This window comes from Herpailurus yagouaroundi, unplaced genomic scaffold (genome assembly GCF_014898765.1).
Source record: "Herpailurus yagouaroundi ecotype Mexico unplaced genomic scaffold, PumYag 77, whole genome shotgun sequence".
Classification (NCBI taxonomy): Eukaryota; Metazoa; Chordata; class Mammalia; order Carnivora; family Felidae; genus Herpailurus; species Herpailurus yagouaroundi.
Window position 1 is genome coordinate 44,514,777 of NW_024412388.1, and position 13,138 is coordinate 44,527,914.

At 56.0% G+C, this 13,138-nt stretch overlaps 1 protein-coding gene across 1 annotated transcript in view; it reads right to left on the reverse strand.

Moving 5' to 3' along the window:
- Nucleotides 1–1,546: 1,546 nt before the first annotated feature.
- Nucleotides 1,547–13,138, reverse strand: part of DHCR24 (24-dehydrocholesterol reductase) — a 28,361-nt gene continuing 16,769 nt past the window's right edge. The window contains exons 6-9 of the mRNA XM_040470365.1: nt 11,789–11,932; nt 5,736–5,933; nt 5,235–5,413; nt 1,547–4,282 (exon numbers count right to left, since the gene is read on the reverse strand). Coding sequence (XP_040326299.1) covers nt 4,129–4,282; nt 5,235–5,413; nt 5,736–5,933; nt 11,789–11,932 — 675 coding nt within the window. The 3' untranslated portion in view covers nt 1,547–4,128. The remainder of the gene's footprint in view (nt 4,283–5,234; nt 5,414–5,735; nt 5,934–11,788; nt 11,933–13,138) is intronic.

Sequence of the window (13,138 nt, forward strand, 5' to 3'; positions counted from 1 at the left end):
CCCGATGTGGGGCTCAAACCCACGAACTGAGCCAAAGTCGGACACTTAACCAGCTGAGCCACCCAGGCACCCCACGAAAGCGTATTTAAAAAATACGTCTACATTTAACTTGCGTAGTCTGATTTTTCTTACGTGAGCCGAGTTTGGAAAACCGATTGCATGAATGTTAGTGCACGGACGCTGCAGGTGTGGGCTGAGGGTCTGTTCAGGCAAGAGGGGCTCCTGGTGGAAGGAACTGCCCTGGAAGGAAGCAGGACGCTCTCTGCCTCCCTTCTCAGCAGACCGAGCGGGAACCCTCACCTCCCGCCCACCCGCTTGTGTACGCGGCTCAGCCACGGGGCCTCATTTCACAGCTTCGAGATCTGTCTCACCTGGCGCTGGCTAAGGCTCTTCCCGGACTTGAGGCTGTGATTAGATGACGGGGTTGCATCCTTGTTTAATAGCTTCCCCGTGGCCTTCAGGCAAATCACTTGCCCTTTCTTGAGCTTCCCGTAACTGGCCTGAGCAGGTATAGACGGGCCTGCTCTGGGTCCAGGATTAAGATTAAATACGATACTGTGTGTCGTGTGCTGTTCCAATGCCGGGCGACATTTAAGGCGTGAAATACGAATTCTATTTTAAGGAGCACTAAAGATTTCTCCTCCTTTAAAGAGAATTCACAAAATCCAGATTTGTGAGACACCGAACTGGAAAAGATTTCCGAGGCGTTCTTCCCAAAGAACCTCAGGATGGGACCTTTCGTACCACACGTATTTTAGGAAGACGTCCATCGTGTATATCCACGTGTTTGCCTAAAACATCATTGTCCTAAACGCAGCTCTCACATCTCTGCTCATTTTGGCCTGACAGCCAACTAGGGTGAATCGAAGAGCTCTAGCAAACAGTCCCACGTGCACAGTGACTCCGCCACAACGTTCGTTACTTCCTGCCCCCGGAACAGGCGGCGGGCAGTTCCGCACACGGCTACTCAGGGATTCGGGCTCCTTCCTGCTTGTGACTCAGCCACAGCCTATGTCCTGGCTGTCGCTGGAATCCAGCTAATGGAAGGGGAACGTGCCAGAACCTCACGTGGGAGGTCTCTCCCACTTCTCTTCGCGTCCCGATGAGCCCAGACACGAGGACACATCTGAGTGCCAGGGAGGCTGGGGAACGCAGCTCCAGCAGCTGGAAGGAAGGGGTTCCAGTGACCAAGCCAGCACTGTAGCCCAGAGCTCCCGACAACCATGTCTGACAAGCAGTCCCCTCCCTGATCTGAGCTACTATCCCTGCTCGCCTGGGCCCTTCTTGCTGGTCTCCTGGCTTCCACCCTCCCCGTTGAGGTCAGAGGGATCCTACTGAAACCTATGCCAGGTCACGTCGTGACCGATGCCAAACTCGAAAACGGGTTGGAAAATCGCCTGAGACCAACTTGGCACCACCCCCGCCCCCCCACATTGTCTTTCAGCCCTCATCCCCGGGCATGCAGGTCCAGAGAGGGAAATTGCCCCGGCACTCGGCCCCAGCCTGACTCCACGTTGTGGTCCCCAAAGCAAGAAACGACAAAGGCTAATTTCCAGGTAACGCTTTTATTTTTACAGCAGCAGCAGCAGCAGCAGCCACACAGCCACGGGGATGGGAAGTGTTCTAGACAGTGGGCACAGCGCCTGCAGCCAAGAGCCTGTTGGGGGACACCCGCGCCTTTCCCCTTGGTCCCCGTCATCACCGGACAAACAATAACCACACACCATGCACTGCCACGCGCATCCCCACCCCCTCCCTTCCCTTCCAGCAATATCTGATCTATGCATCCTTCCAGCCAAAAAACTCGGGGCTCTGGAGGGGAGAGGCCTATTCCTTCACTTTCCACACCCACCGCACCCCAAACCACCACACGGAGGGACAGTGATGGGACTCTGCAGGAAAGTGCCGGTAGCTAGGCTCGCCATGCTTGGAAGTCTACCCCTTTCCGGGCAAGAGATCACTGGAGCAAAACATTAACCTGAGGCTGGCGTGATCCCAAGACCTTCCCCTCCAAGCTCCAGTTTCCAGGGGAGGTCTGCGAAGGGCAGGATTTTGGTTATCCTAGGACTATCTATCATCTAGCGTGATAGAGGCTGCTGGCATCTCTGGCCACAGTCCCAGCGGCTTAAGGATGGAGACCCCTCTGGTGAAGGGACAGAGCCTTATTTGATGGGTTACTCTGCTCGGGCAAACCATTCCTCTACAGGAAGTAGGATCATCAGCTTAGCACCGAGTGGGAAGCACAGGGGCCCACATGAGAGCTAAAGCCAGAATTCACATGCTTTGCAGACACGCTGGAGAATGAGGTTTCTTATTTTTTTTTCACGTTCCGCCCCCCACCCCCCCCACCCATGGGGCCAAATGGGTAAGGGGGGTTCCCTTGCCTTCTGAGTGCCATGAACGCGCCCGGCACTCACAGGACCACGCTAAGACACTTTGCAGTGTGTTGAGACTGGTTCCATCAGGATTCTGGCAACTTACAGAGACGGGACAGACACTTCCCTGCAAGCCACAGGTGTGCCTCTCTGAAAGCGACACGACAGCTGGTCTCGGACCCAAGGAAGGACCTTGAGAGACAGCCCAAGTGTTCACTTGGAGGATTTATTTCTCACCTGACCTTCCAGGGGCGCTGCAAGCACACTGTCTAAGACAGGCATGTGCTCCTACAGCAGGAGGGCCCAGGGAGGTCTCGGCTGTACCGACAGGGTAAAATGAGGGGCCACAGCTCAGAGGCCTAAATGACCTGCCCACGGTCACATGGCTTGCTGACAAGGGAGCAGGGACTTAAAGCCAGCCCCTGCCTCTCGGGCGATGCTCTCTCTCAGAATGTCACCGCCTGGCACAGTTGGCTTAATCCCAGCTCCCCACAAGACACACTTCCTTCTCAGATTCTGGGTCCTCAGCTGAGGCCGGGCGGTTCTTCAGATGGAGTTGCATAAACAATCAAACTGTAACGAGTTGGGAAGGCCCTGGGGAGGCTCCCTTCCTTCTGGAAGGGAAACGGAGCTGATTTTCTCTGAGCTTAGGATTTGTAAGGCACTGAAATTAACTACAGCTGTGGGTGGGGGAGAACGAAGGGGGATGAGTAGTTGGAGAAATCAAGTTGATGGTCTTTCCTTCCGGCCCCACAGCGAGAATCCTCACCAAGTCTCCATTTTCCTGCTTGGTGTGGTCCACTCCTGACCCCCCACCGCATGCCGCAGAGCAGCGTGGATGCACCCCCACCGTGACTAGGCACGCTCTGGGGACCAGATGAGGCATGGAGGGTTGAGGAGCCAAGGATGGGCCCAGGATCTCCGGACCCAGTTCAGAGCAGGAGCCACTCGCTCCACCTGGGCTAGGGCAGGAGTCCGTGCTGTCTTCTCTGAGGACAAGGTCCTCTCTGAGACGTGGGGGGTGGCTGGGATGGGCCCGCAAGCCTAAGCGGGAAGGGGCAAGGGGCAGGGCATTACTAAGGGCGGCAGAGGGAACTTTGGACTGGGACCTTTGGCACAGCACATCTTGGGCCTGCCTGCCCCATCTGTTGCCCTCCCAAGAGCCTAGGGGGAGAGAGGAGCCTTCCTTCTCTCGGTGCGGAGTGCTTCTGGCTGACTGAAGCACCCGCAGTCCAGCTCTGGGGCATCCCTTCAACCCTTCCAGCCAAACCTGCGCCCAGGTGACCTCACACGGAGCCTTCCTGGACCCGGCGCTGAATCCGGAGCTCGCCGGTCAGATGAGGTGCTGAACGGGAAGCCATAGTAACCGCCGCTACACGTATCCAGCACCTCCGAGGAGACAGGCGCTTGACCTGGATGGCTGTGGCCTGCAGGCGGGTACTGTTGCCCCCTTTCAACGGGCAAAGAGCTAGGTTCAGAGGGGTTGGGTGACTTGCCCGGAGTCACACAGCTAATGAGTGCCGGAACTGGGAACTGGACTCAGGTATGTCTGACTCCGGAGCCCACGTCCTTTGCACGCCACTCGGCCGCCCCTGGGAGCCGCTGGGGTGGTCCGGGTGAAATCTCTGGAGGGGTTTCTTTCTGGAAGGGTGGATCTGGGAGGGCCGGCAAGCTTGCCTGAAGAGAAGATGCCTCCTGCACCTGGGGGACGGGGCCCACCCACATGTCTGTGTCTCTCGGGGCCAGCCCCTGCTCAGTGCCTGGCGGCCTTGCAGATCTTGTCGTACACCTCGGGGAAGGCGTCCTGGCACCCGAGCCGCTCCCGCAGCCTGTGATACAGGGAGCCGTCGAACATCTCCCAGAACTCCTCCCGGCTCATGTAGCAGTCAGCATACAGCATCTGGAACCTGCAGAGCACAGGAGGGGAGGCTGCAGGCAGGGGAAAAGGACCCGCGGGACCCCAGCTGTCCCCCACGCGTCACACGCCTTGTGGCGCGGGAAGTACTCCTGGAGGATCTCTCGTTCAACCCCCCTACCGAGCTGGTGGTGGAGGGCGGCACAGGGACGCTCGCCCCCATTTTGCCAAGGGGGCCACTGGGCTGCCTTCTTTTCATTTTTTTTTTTATTGACTGCCCATATGTAAAGGGTACAACTTGACTCAGTGTGACATTTGTATACAACCTTGAAACTGTCACCTCAGTCCAGCCCATGACCACGGGCCATCACCCCCAAAACTTTCCTCATGCCCCTGTGCCGTCCGTCACCCCCACTGACCCAGGCAGAGCTGCTTTCTGTCCCCATGGATTCTGGACTTTCGTGTAAATGCAATCATACAAGTCTCCTTTATCCTGGTTTTTGTTTTGAGTGTGTGTGTGTGTGTGTGTGTGTTTCCCAATCAGCTAATTATTTTGAGATGTGTCCGTGTTCAAGGCATCAAGCGTTTGTTCCAGGCCAGTTTCTGAGCAATGCCGTCCAGGGCCCGGCGTGGCTTTCAAGTCATGAACCCCTCCCTCCTCAGCTGTGCTCTTCCGACCCGGAGCAGCAGCCCCGAACCTATCTAAAACCACAGCGTCATCTGCTCCGACAGGGGGAGCAGGGTGATGGTGGGGCTCTGGCCCGAGCAGCTGGGGGACGCTGGTGTATTCATGGGAGGAGGAGTGGAGGAAGAAGGGTGAGAACCTCTGCAATCCCACCTCTGTACTTTTGCGAGGTGCTTCCCGAACCAAGGCTGCTGGGGCCTCACGCTCGCTAGGCAGCCAGCCGGTCTGGCCCCGGGACTGATCACCGTGGCCCTTGCTCTACACCCCTGTGGCAGCACTCTGGGGCCGGAGGAAATGCACCACCCTCTGGGCCACTCACCCATGCACGCTTCGGACGAACTTCTCCAACTGCCGCATGCAGGACCTGGCTTCAAAGTGCTTCACCCGCGGCTCCCCATAGGCTCCAATGTCAACATAAAGCTCTGCCTCATCTCCCTTGGGGTGCACCAGGCCCGGCTGGCTGGGCAGGATGAACGGGCACAGCCAGATGGGGTAGACCTGGGTGGACCAGGGAGAGGGGCGTTGGTGCTTTTTCTCCAACAGGTGACAGGCTCACGGCTGGCCCACCCCACCCCACCCCTCCCCAGGGAACCCCCTCTCTGGCTTCACTCCCAATCCCCCAGGCCGCAGCCGAGAGCACCTCCATTTCACCGCATTAGTGGACACAATGTGCTCACAGAAGTGCTCATTAGCAGCCCCCATGCCTTTGCTGAGCCATCAGGGCTCCCCATCAGGAGCCCTGAGCAGACCCGTTTTACAGCTGGGAAAACGGAGGCCCAGAGGGCAAGCGTGCCCAGGATCAGTCCCTGCCCCGGCTCACGTGGATATCATTGTGGAAGGTGTGCACAGCCTGCGACAGGCACTTCATGGGCACCAGCATGTCCTGCACCACGTGGTGCTGCTCGTACAGCTTGCGCAGGGTCTCTCCCTGGGTCAGCTTCAGGAGGGAGATCTTGGGAGGCACCATCCAGCCAAAGAGGTAGCGGAAGATGGGGTTGTTGCCGAAGGGGATGATGTCCTGAAAGACAAAGGCTGGCGATAGAGACAACAGGCCCACCAAGGCTGTGTCTCCATGCGTCAGGGCCAGGTCCTTGGTCCGTGCTCGGGGAAAGCGTGACAGGACACACTCCTCCAGCAGGAGGGGCACGGTGGTACCCGGGATTTGCCCAACCGGGTCTGGGTTTGATTCTCAGCTCGGACATTTACCCACTGCGACGGCCTGGGGTGGTTACTTAACCTCTCTGAGCGTTGTTTCCTTATCTGTAAAACAGGACTTGAGGGAACAACGAAATACCAACTGGAAGGCACTCAGCCCAGTGCCTGGAGCAAAATAAGGTAGTTATAATTGCTGTTTTTTTGTTGGGGTCAGAGTGGCTGGCACAGAGAGGCATTTCATAAGTGGTTGAAAAATACATGCTGTTGAACGAGAAAAGCGATATTCAGAGAGCTTAAGCAATTTCCCTGAGGTCGCACAGCCAGGGGCGGCTCTCACTGGAGTGGGCAAGGTCTGGCTCAGGGTCATCGACAAGCCCACTGGTTCACAGCATCCCCCGAGAGCCTTCTCTGACTCCTATTCAACGTGTTACCGCTCCCCACCCCTCCATGCACAAAAGCAAATTCTTCGTCACCTTTCAAGGCCAAGCTTGAGAGCTACCTCCGACCCTAGGCAGAACTAGCCACTTCTCTTCTCGTGCCTGTGGCCCTTCACAGCCTACCCCCCCAATTCGACCACACCCTGCACTGCCCACCAGCTCCTCCAGGGCTCCCACCAGCTGGCAAGCCTGCCCAGCCCCAACAGCGGAGACCTTGGCCCCCAGCTCAGTATCTTCCCCCTCCTCTTGCTCCAAGTCTGTCTTCCCAAGTGTCCTTGTCCACCTGCTACCCCATTCTTGAAGCCAAGGACATTCCTGTCCTCGTTCAACAATTAGGAGGTTCCATGCTGGTCGCTGGGGTGATCCCTGTCCCTGTCCTCAGGTGATGAAGAGACAGGTCATGGGACTACCGTGTGGGGAGAGCTGGGACTAAAAGACGCAGGGCCCACATCAGCAGAGGGGTCAGTGGTGGCTTCCCAAAGGAAGCAGGGTGCTGAGTTTGGAGGCTGAGTGACTCCTCCCTCCTGTCCCCTGGAAGCGGCTCTCCCGCTGGCAGCCTGCTCCCATACGGGAGGGACCTGTCTGTGCTCTGCTCTGCTGTTGGGTCCCGGCACATGACACGGGAGCGCAATGTGCAGCACGGCTTTTATTGTTCCCTCGCTTGCTTTCGGAAAAGCCACACACGCCCACAGCAGAAATCCCAGCAGTCCAAAGGTCAGGCCTCCTTTCCCGTAGTCCCTCACCCCGTTTCCCCGCTTAGTCCCGAACCCACTTCCTTCCTCCCCGACCCAACTTCCTTCCCCTCCCCAAACGCAACCACCGTTAGGAATCAGAGACATCTCGTTAGGAATCAGAGACATCTCGTGCACAGACAAGCAGATGGGCTTAAAAAACAACAGCTCCCTGGGGAGCCCGGGGGGGCTCAGTCAGGTGAAAGGCTGACTGATATCGGCTCAGGTCGTGATCTCAGGGTCGTGGGATCAAGCCCCGAGTCGGGGCTCAGCGCAGAGCCTGCTTGATTCTCTCACTCTGCCCCTCCCCCACTCATTCTCTCCCCCACCTCAAAATAAATAAATCAACAAATAAAGACAGGTCACAGATGGCATCTAACAGCCTCCTGCTCATCACTGTCTCCTGTGCATCAGCACACAGAGAGCCATCACACATGCTTGGTCGTGGGTGCCTAACACCGTACTTACTGCAGGGACCCACAAACTCGGGCTCCTGGGGTAAATCTGGTCCACAAATAACATTTTACTGGGATACAACCAGGCCCATTCATTTACATATTGTCTATATGGGTAGAGGGAGCCTCTCGAGTGACCTCATGGTCCACAAAACCTAACTATTATCCGGCCGTTCACAGAGAATGTTTGCGGATCATTGCTCTCCTATATGGATGTTCCTTGATTGATTTCATCCGTTCCCTACTGATGAGCACTTAGATTATTTCCAGACTATTCCAACGAACGTCCTTTGTATATGTATCTTTGCCCATCTGCACGTTCATTTACCTGTAAGATAAATCCCTAGAAGTGGAAAATTCTGGTTCAAAGAGTATATGCAATTTCAATTGCATTTTGCAATTGTATATTGCATATTGTATATTGTATATTGTGTATTGTATATTGCAATTTAAAGACTTTGTACCGTTTTATACTCTCCCAAACAACACAAGAGAGCGCTGTTTCCCCACACTCAGGCCAAACAGCGTTCTCCCACTTCTGCCTCGCCGTCATCCTGAGGGTGACAGATGAGACTCCTGTAGTTTTGTTCCACCCCGTCTTTAACAACGAGTGGGACCCATCACCTCTCTCACGTTTAAGCGCCTTTTGTATTTTTCCCCTAAAAACAGTCCTTTGTTGCCCGCAAGGGTCAGCTAGAACCATTCCTTTCCCCAAATCTCAACCTCAGAAAAGTTCAAGTTTTAAACAGCATGCCCTGTCCCGCCCTTCTCCTTTCCCACCTGTCCGCCCCATCATTCATCTTTTCTGCCTCTGAGTGACCTCAGGTCCCGTGTCCCTGGCTTCACTCCTGGTCCCCTGCTCTTTGCCTGCCCTTGCCTTTTACCTGGGCCCAGCCTGCCACTGGCCTGTTCTGCTCTGCTGGGCCCCACTACAGATCCAGGGGGCCTGGCCTGAGCCAGGACCCCAAACCTCAAAGGCAGGCCCTGTGGCAATGACGTTCTAAGAAACATGAACAGCCAAGAACCCCATGTAACATTTCCTACTTGTGTTACTCCCCTGTATTAGCCAGCCACTTACGCCGGCTGGCAATGAGGACATAAGAGGGAAGGGAAAGGGGGGGCTGCTCAGAGTCTTCTTCCTCTTCAGTCCTTCCTTACTTGTTAGTAAGCCGCCCTGGAGTGTTTGTGGAACGTGCATGTCACCGGGAGGGGAGATAAAAATAGCTGAGTTGGTCCTTGTGCAGCATTTCTACTGGTCCATTAAGAACGAAATTCATATGCATGAAGAGTTGAACGCTCTTATATTTGTACGTAAAAGATGAACAGTAAAGTCATTCCAATAATCTAAGTTAATAATTTTTCTTTACTTAGAACATTAAATAGCAAATATTTATGAAGAGAGAGACTGTGGGAGAAAAGAAAAGGCTCTATCATTTAGTGCCTTTGATGGCACTTCTCCCCTGCTTTCTGCACTGGGCCCGGCAGATCACGTAGCTGGCCTTGACCCCAGGTATTGCTGATTAACTGAGCTGGGTGACGGAAGGGCTGGCCCAGGTATGACAGGAACGGACTGGGCAGTTCAGCACCCAGGCCAGGTCACGTTTTGTTGATTAAAGGGTGGATTCAGCAAGGAGGAACTAGGGTATAGGGCTGCCTGGAGGAGGAGGAGTTAACCTCAGGGGAGGGGGAAAAGACTTGCAGGTGACATGGTTTATTACCCCTTCTTTCTAGAAGTCCCAGCTTCTGCAATCCCACTGTCATGGACACTGTGGTGCTCTACCCAGATGCCCTGTGTGCAAATGTCCATTGTAAATCACCCATCATACAAGATTCTGCCTTTAACTTCAGGCCGGACAGCCACTGCTTAACAGCACAAAAATATAAGACAAACCTCATTATGAATTCTAACTCTGTAATCTTAAAAAACCCACAAATTCTGGGGTGCCTGGGTGGCTCAGTCGGTTGAGCATCCGACTTCGGCTCAGGTCATGATCTCGCGGTCTCTGAGTTTGAGCCCCGTGTCGGGCTCTGTGCTGACAGCTCGGAGCCTGGAGCCTGCTTCGGATTCTGTGTCCCCCTCTCTCCCTGCCCCTCCCCCGCTCATGCTCTGTATCTCTCTCTCTGTCAAAAGTAAATAAACATTAAAAAAATTTTTTTAAATAAAAAAAACAACCCACAAATTCTTTGCTACTCCGGTTGAGCGTGGGCTGGACTTGCTCTAACGAACAGCACGGGGCGGGGGGGGGGGGGGACTGGCGGAGTGAGGAGACAGGTCATAATAGGCACCGAGGCCCCTGCTGCCTTGTCATGAGGACACTCGAACAGCCCACATGGCAAGGAACGGAGGCTTCTTGTCAACAACCGTGCGAGGGAGCCTTCTGGAAAGCAGATCTTCCATCCCTGGGCAAGCCTCTGGATGACGCTTGACTGCAACCCTAAGCCAGAGCCACCCAGATCACTCCCCAATCCCTGACCCTCAGAAAGCTGTGACAGAACCAAAAATGAGAGTCATAATCTGGCAGATGTTTTAATGCTCTAAGTTTGGGGTAGTTGCTAATATACTCGATCTCTTACTGAGTTGCGTTACTTTGGAAGACCTGAGCCTCAGTCTCCCCATCTGTAAAGTGGAAAAGACCAGAGAACTCCCCCTCCCAGGGCTGTGAGGAAGATCAAGATCATGCGAGCACGGGGTCTGGCACAACGGCTAACGCGTGAGGAGCGATTACTGCACGTCACTGCTACCTCTCGGATGCCCTCCCCAGTGTCCTCTGCTGGTCCTCGTTCTCTTGTCTCTTTAATGTCCTTGTTCTTAACAAAGACACTCCTTATGGTGTCTCCCGCATTTGGCAAAACTGCCCGCCAACTGCTGGGCCTTGACACTGTCCGAGGGAGGGCTAACGGAGGTGGGGGAATCCCCGAGGCCCCCAGTCTTGATGACTCTCCATGCCTCACTCCTCCAACTTCTCACCATGGCCCCATCACATTCAGCCCGAGAGACCTATTAGAACTGACCACCTCCTCCTAGGAGACCACCGGGCTTAATTCCTTTAGGCCTGTCACCCCTGTTTAACCTAGTCACCAGGGGCTTCCAGGTGCCCCGTTACCTCCTGTTACCTGCTACTGCAATGCAACACCCCCTTGTCTCCCAGGCCCTCCCCTGTGCTCTCGTGGTCTGACATCAGCAAAGCCCCCCCCCCCGCCGTTCTCAATCTCTTCTCTCAACATTGTCTTCCTCTCCCTGCTCTCAGCTGGAGCCTGGCTGGCCCCTGCAGGCCTCCTCGGCGGTATCATTTCCTCTTCCACGACCATCTGGGGTGGATGGAGGTGAGGGAGGGGGCTCATACTGCTTCCTGCTGCCTCATTGGTGCTTCCCGACCGCCGTTCCTCTCCTCCAAAGGCCCTCAGCAACTTTGGTGGTAGTTGCACAAGATCATGAAGGTTCTAAATGCCACTGAATTCTATACATTAAAATGATTATTTTTCGGTTATATGACTTAGAAAAAAAAGAACCCACGTAGCCCGTTTGAGGACCCACGCTCTGGCTCTTCCTCTGCCTGGAACGCTCTCCCCCCGAGCCCTGCCTGGCTTGTCCTCCCCTGCTCGGGTCCCTGCTCACAAGTCACCCCCTGAGAGGCCTTCCCGACACCCCTGTTTCAAATGTCACTTGCTCCTCACTCCTCCATGCACCAAAGCAAATTCTCGCTCACCTTTCAAGGCCAAGCTTGACAGCCACCTCTGACCTTAGGCAGAACTAGCTGCTTCCGCTTCCTGTTCCCGCGGCCCTTCACGGTGCCAGAGTCTGTCAGCTTGGCGAGGCTGCCGTCCCTCAAGGGCGGAACAGGTGTCTGTTCTGCCAGGTACCTGGCCCCGCGCCCCACTCGGTGGCAGACGCTCGATGCCAGCCTGCTATTAAGTGAGAGCGGTCTGTTCCCCCCGGAGAGGAACGACCGTGTCGCCGTGCAACAGGGTGTCTGGTTCCCCGGGACAAAGCTGCTCTTTCCCCCAGGGAGACAGTGCGGTTGCAATGCTAGCCATCCTGGTTCCCTGCCCGGCCGGCCGGGGCAGGCCGGGACTCCTGGGAAATCCGAGCCTCACCTGGAGCTCCCAGAAGATGCTGCGGGTGTGGCGGTGGTAGTAGTGTCTCAAGGGAATGTACTCCAGGCCCCCCTCGTTTGCCTTCAGGTAGTTCTCCACGTGCTTGAAGAACCAGGGCTTGTAGTAACTGCCAATGCTATTCAGCTGCAATGACAGAGGGCATCGTGTCAGCTACAGACGGGGACCGAACGCCACCAAGGGTGTGACGGTGATACCCGGCTTCGGTTCCGCACCCCTGGCCTTTTCACAGCTTTCATGTCTATCACCACCCTCGAGACTCCTGAAAACCCAGCGAGGCCGAGCGCAGCGGGTATCCTGTTAGCGGAGCGTGGTCACGCGGTGCGCCCAGGGCCTGACAGCCAGTTCCCGACAGCCTAGAGGGCTCAGCCACCCCTCCCCGCACCGGCTGCTGCCCCTCCTCGCTGGGAAAACGAAAGGGCAAACGTTGAACAACGCACGGCTCCAGGCAGGGAGCACTCTTCCCTCCCGTCAGGCTGACCCCTCGTCACCGGGTCCCGCGACGGACGGCACTAACTGACCGTGGCACTTTCCCTGCCGCCTAGAGCGGGCCTCACGACCCTCTGGGCGCTGCGCTCCCCCAGGCAGCCCCCATCGGTGAAGGACGCTCAGAGAATGAACCTCAAGCTTCCCTGGCACCGGGGCCCGTGGCCCTCAATGCCTGAATCTCATAGGGAGCCAGTCTGCTTCAGTCCTAAATGCTTCAGGACTTCACAAGCCGTGTGCCCTGGGATGACTTAGACTCCCTGGGCCTCACCTTCTTCACCCAGGAAATGACATCCGGCCAGATGCTTTAGGAGAGAGGCAGGCTGGCAGCCCGGAAGGAGTGCCGGCTCCCGACCTGGGGCCAGACCCTGGCCCAGCCACCCGCCGTCTGACCTTGGGCAGGTCACCCTCTCAGCCTATTTCTTCACATGTAAAATGGCAGTAAAAATATAAGCTCTGTGGCAGTTTTTCCGTGCTTCTTCGGAATCACACACACACACACTGCCCTCGGGCCCCGGGTCAGACCACCTTCTCTAGGGGGTGGGAGAGGCATCTGAGTTTGATGGGGCGGGTGAGGTGAGATCACACCTGGCTGGGGCACAGCAAAGGGTTAGGAGAAAGCAGAGAGTAGAGGCCAGGCAGGAGAGGCAGGATGTTGCCGGGGGACCCTCAGAGAGGTAAAGGCAGGAGCAGAGGCAAGACGAGCAAGCCCCATGGTAGCTCGTGGAGGAGAAGAATCACAACAACATGCTCCGGGCAGGTGTCACTGGCACCTGTGTGTTCGTTCTTTATCCCTTCCACAACCTTGCAAGGCAGAGCCGTCCTCGTCTCGCTGATGAGGACACT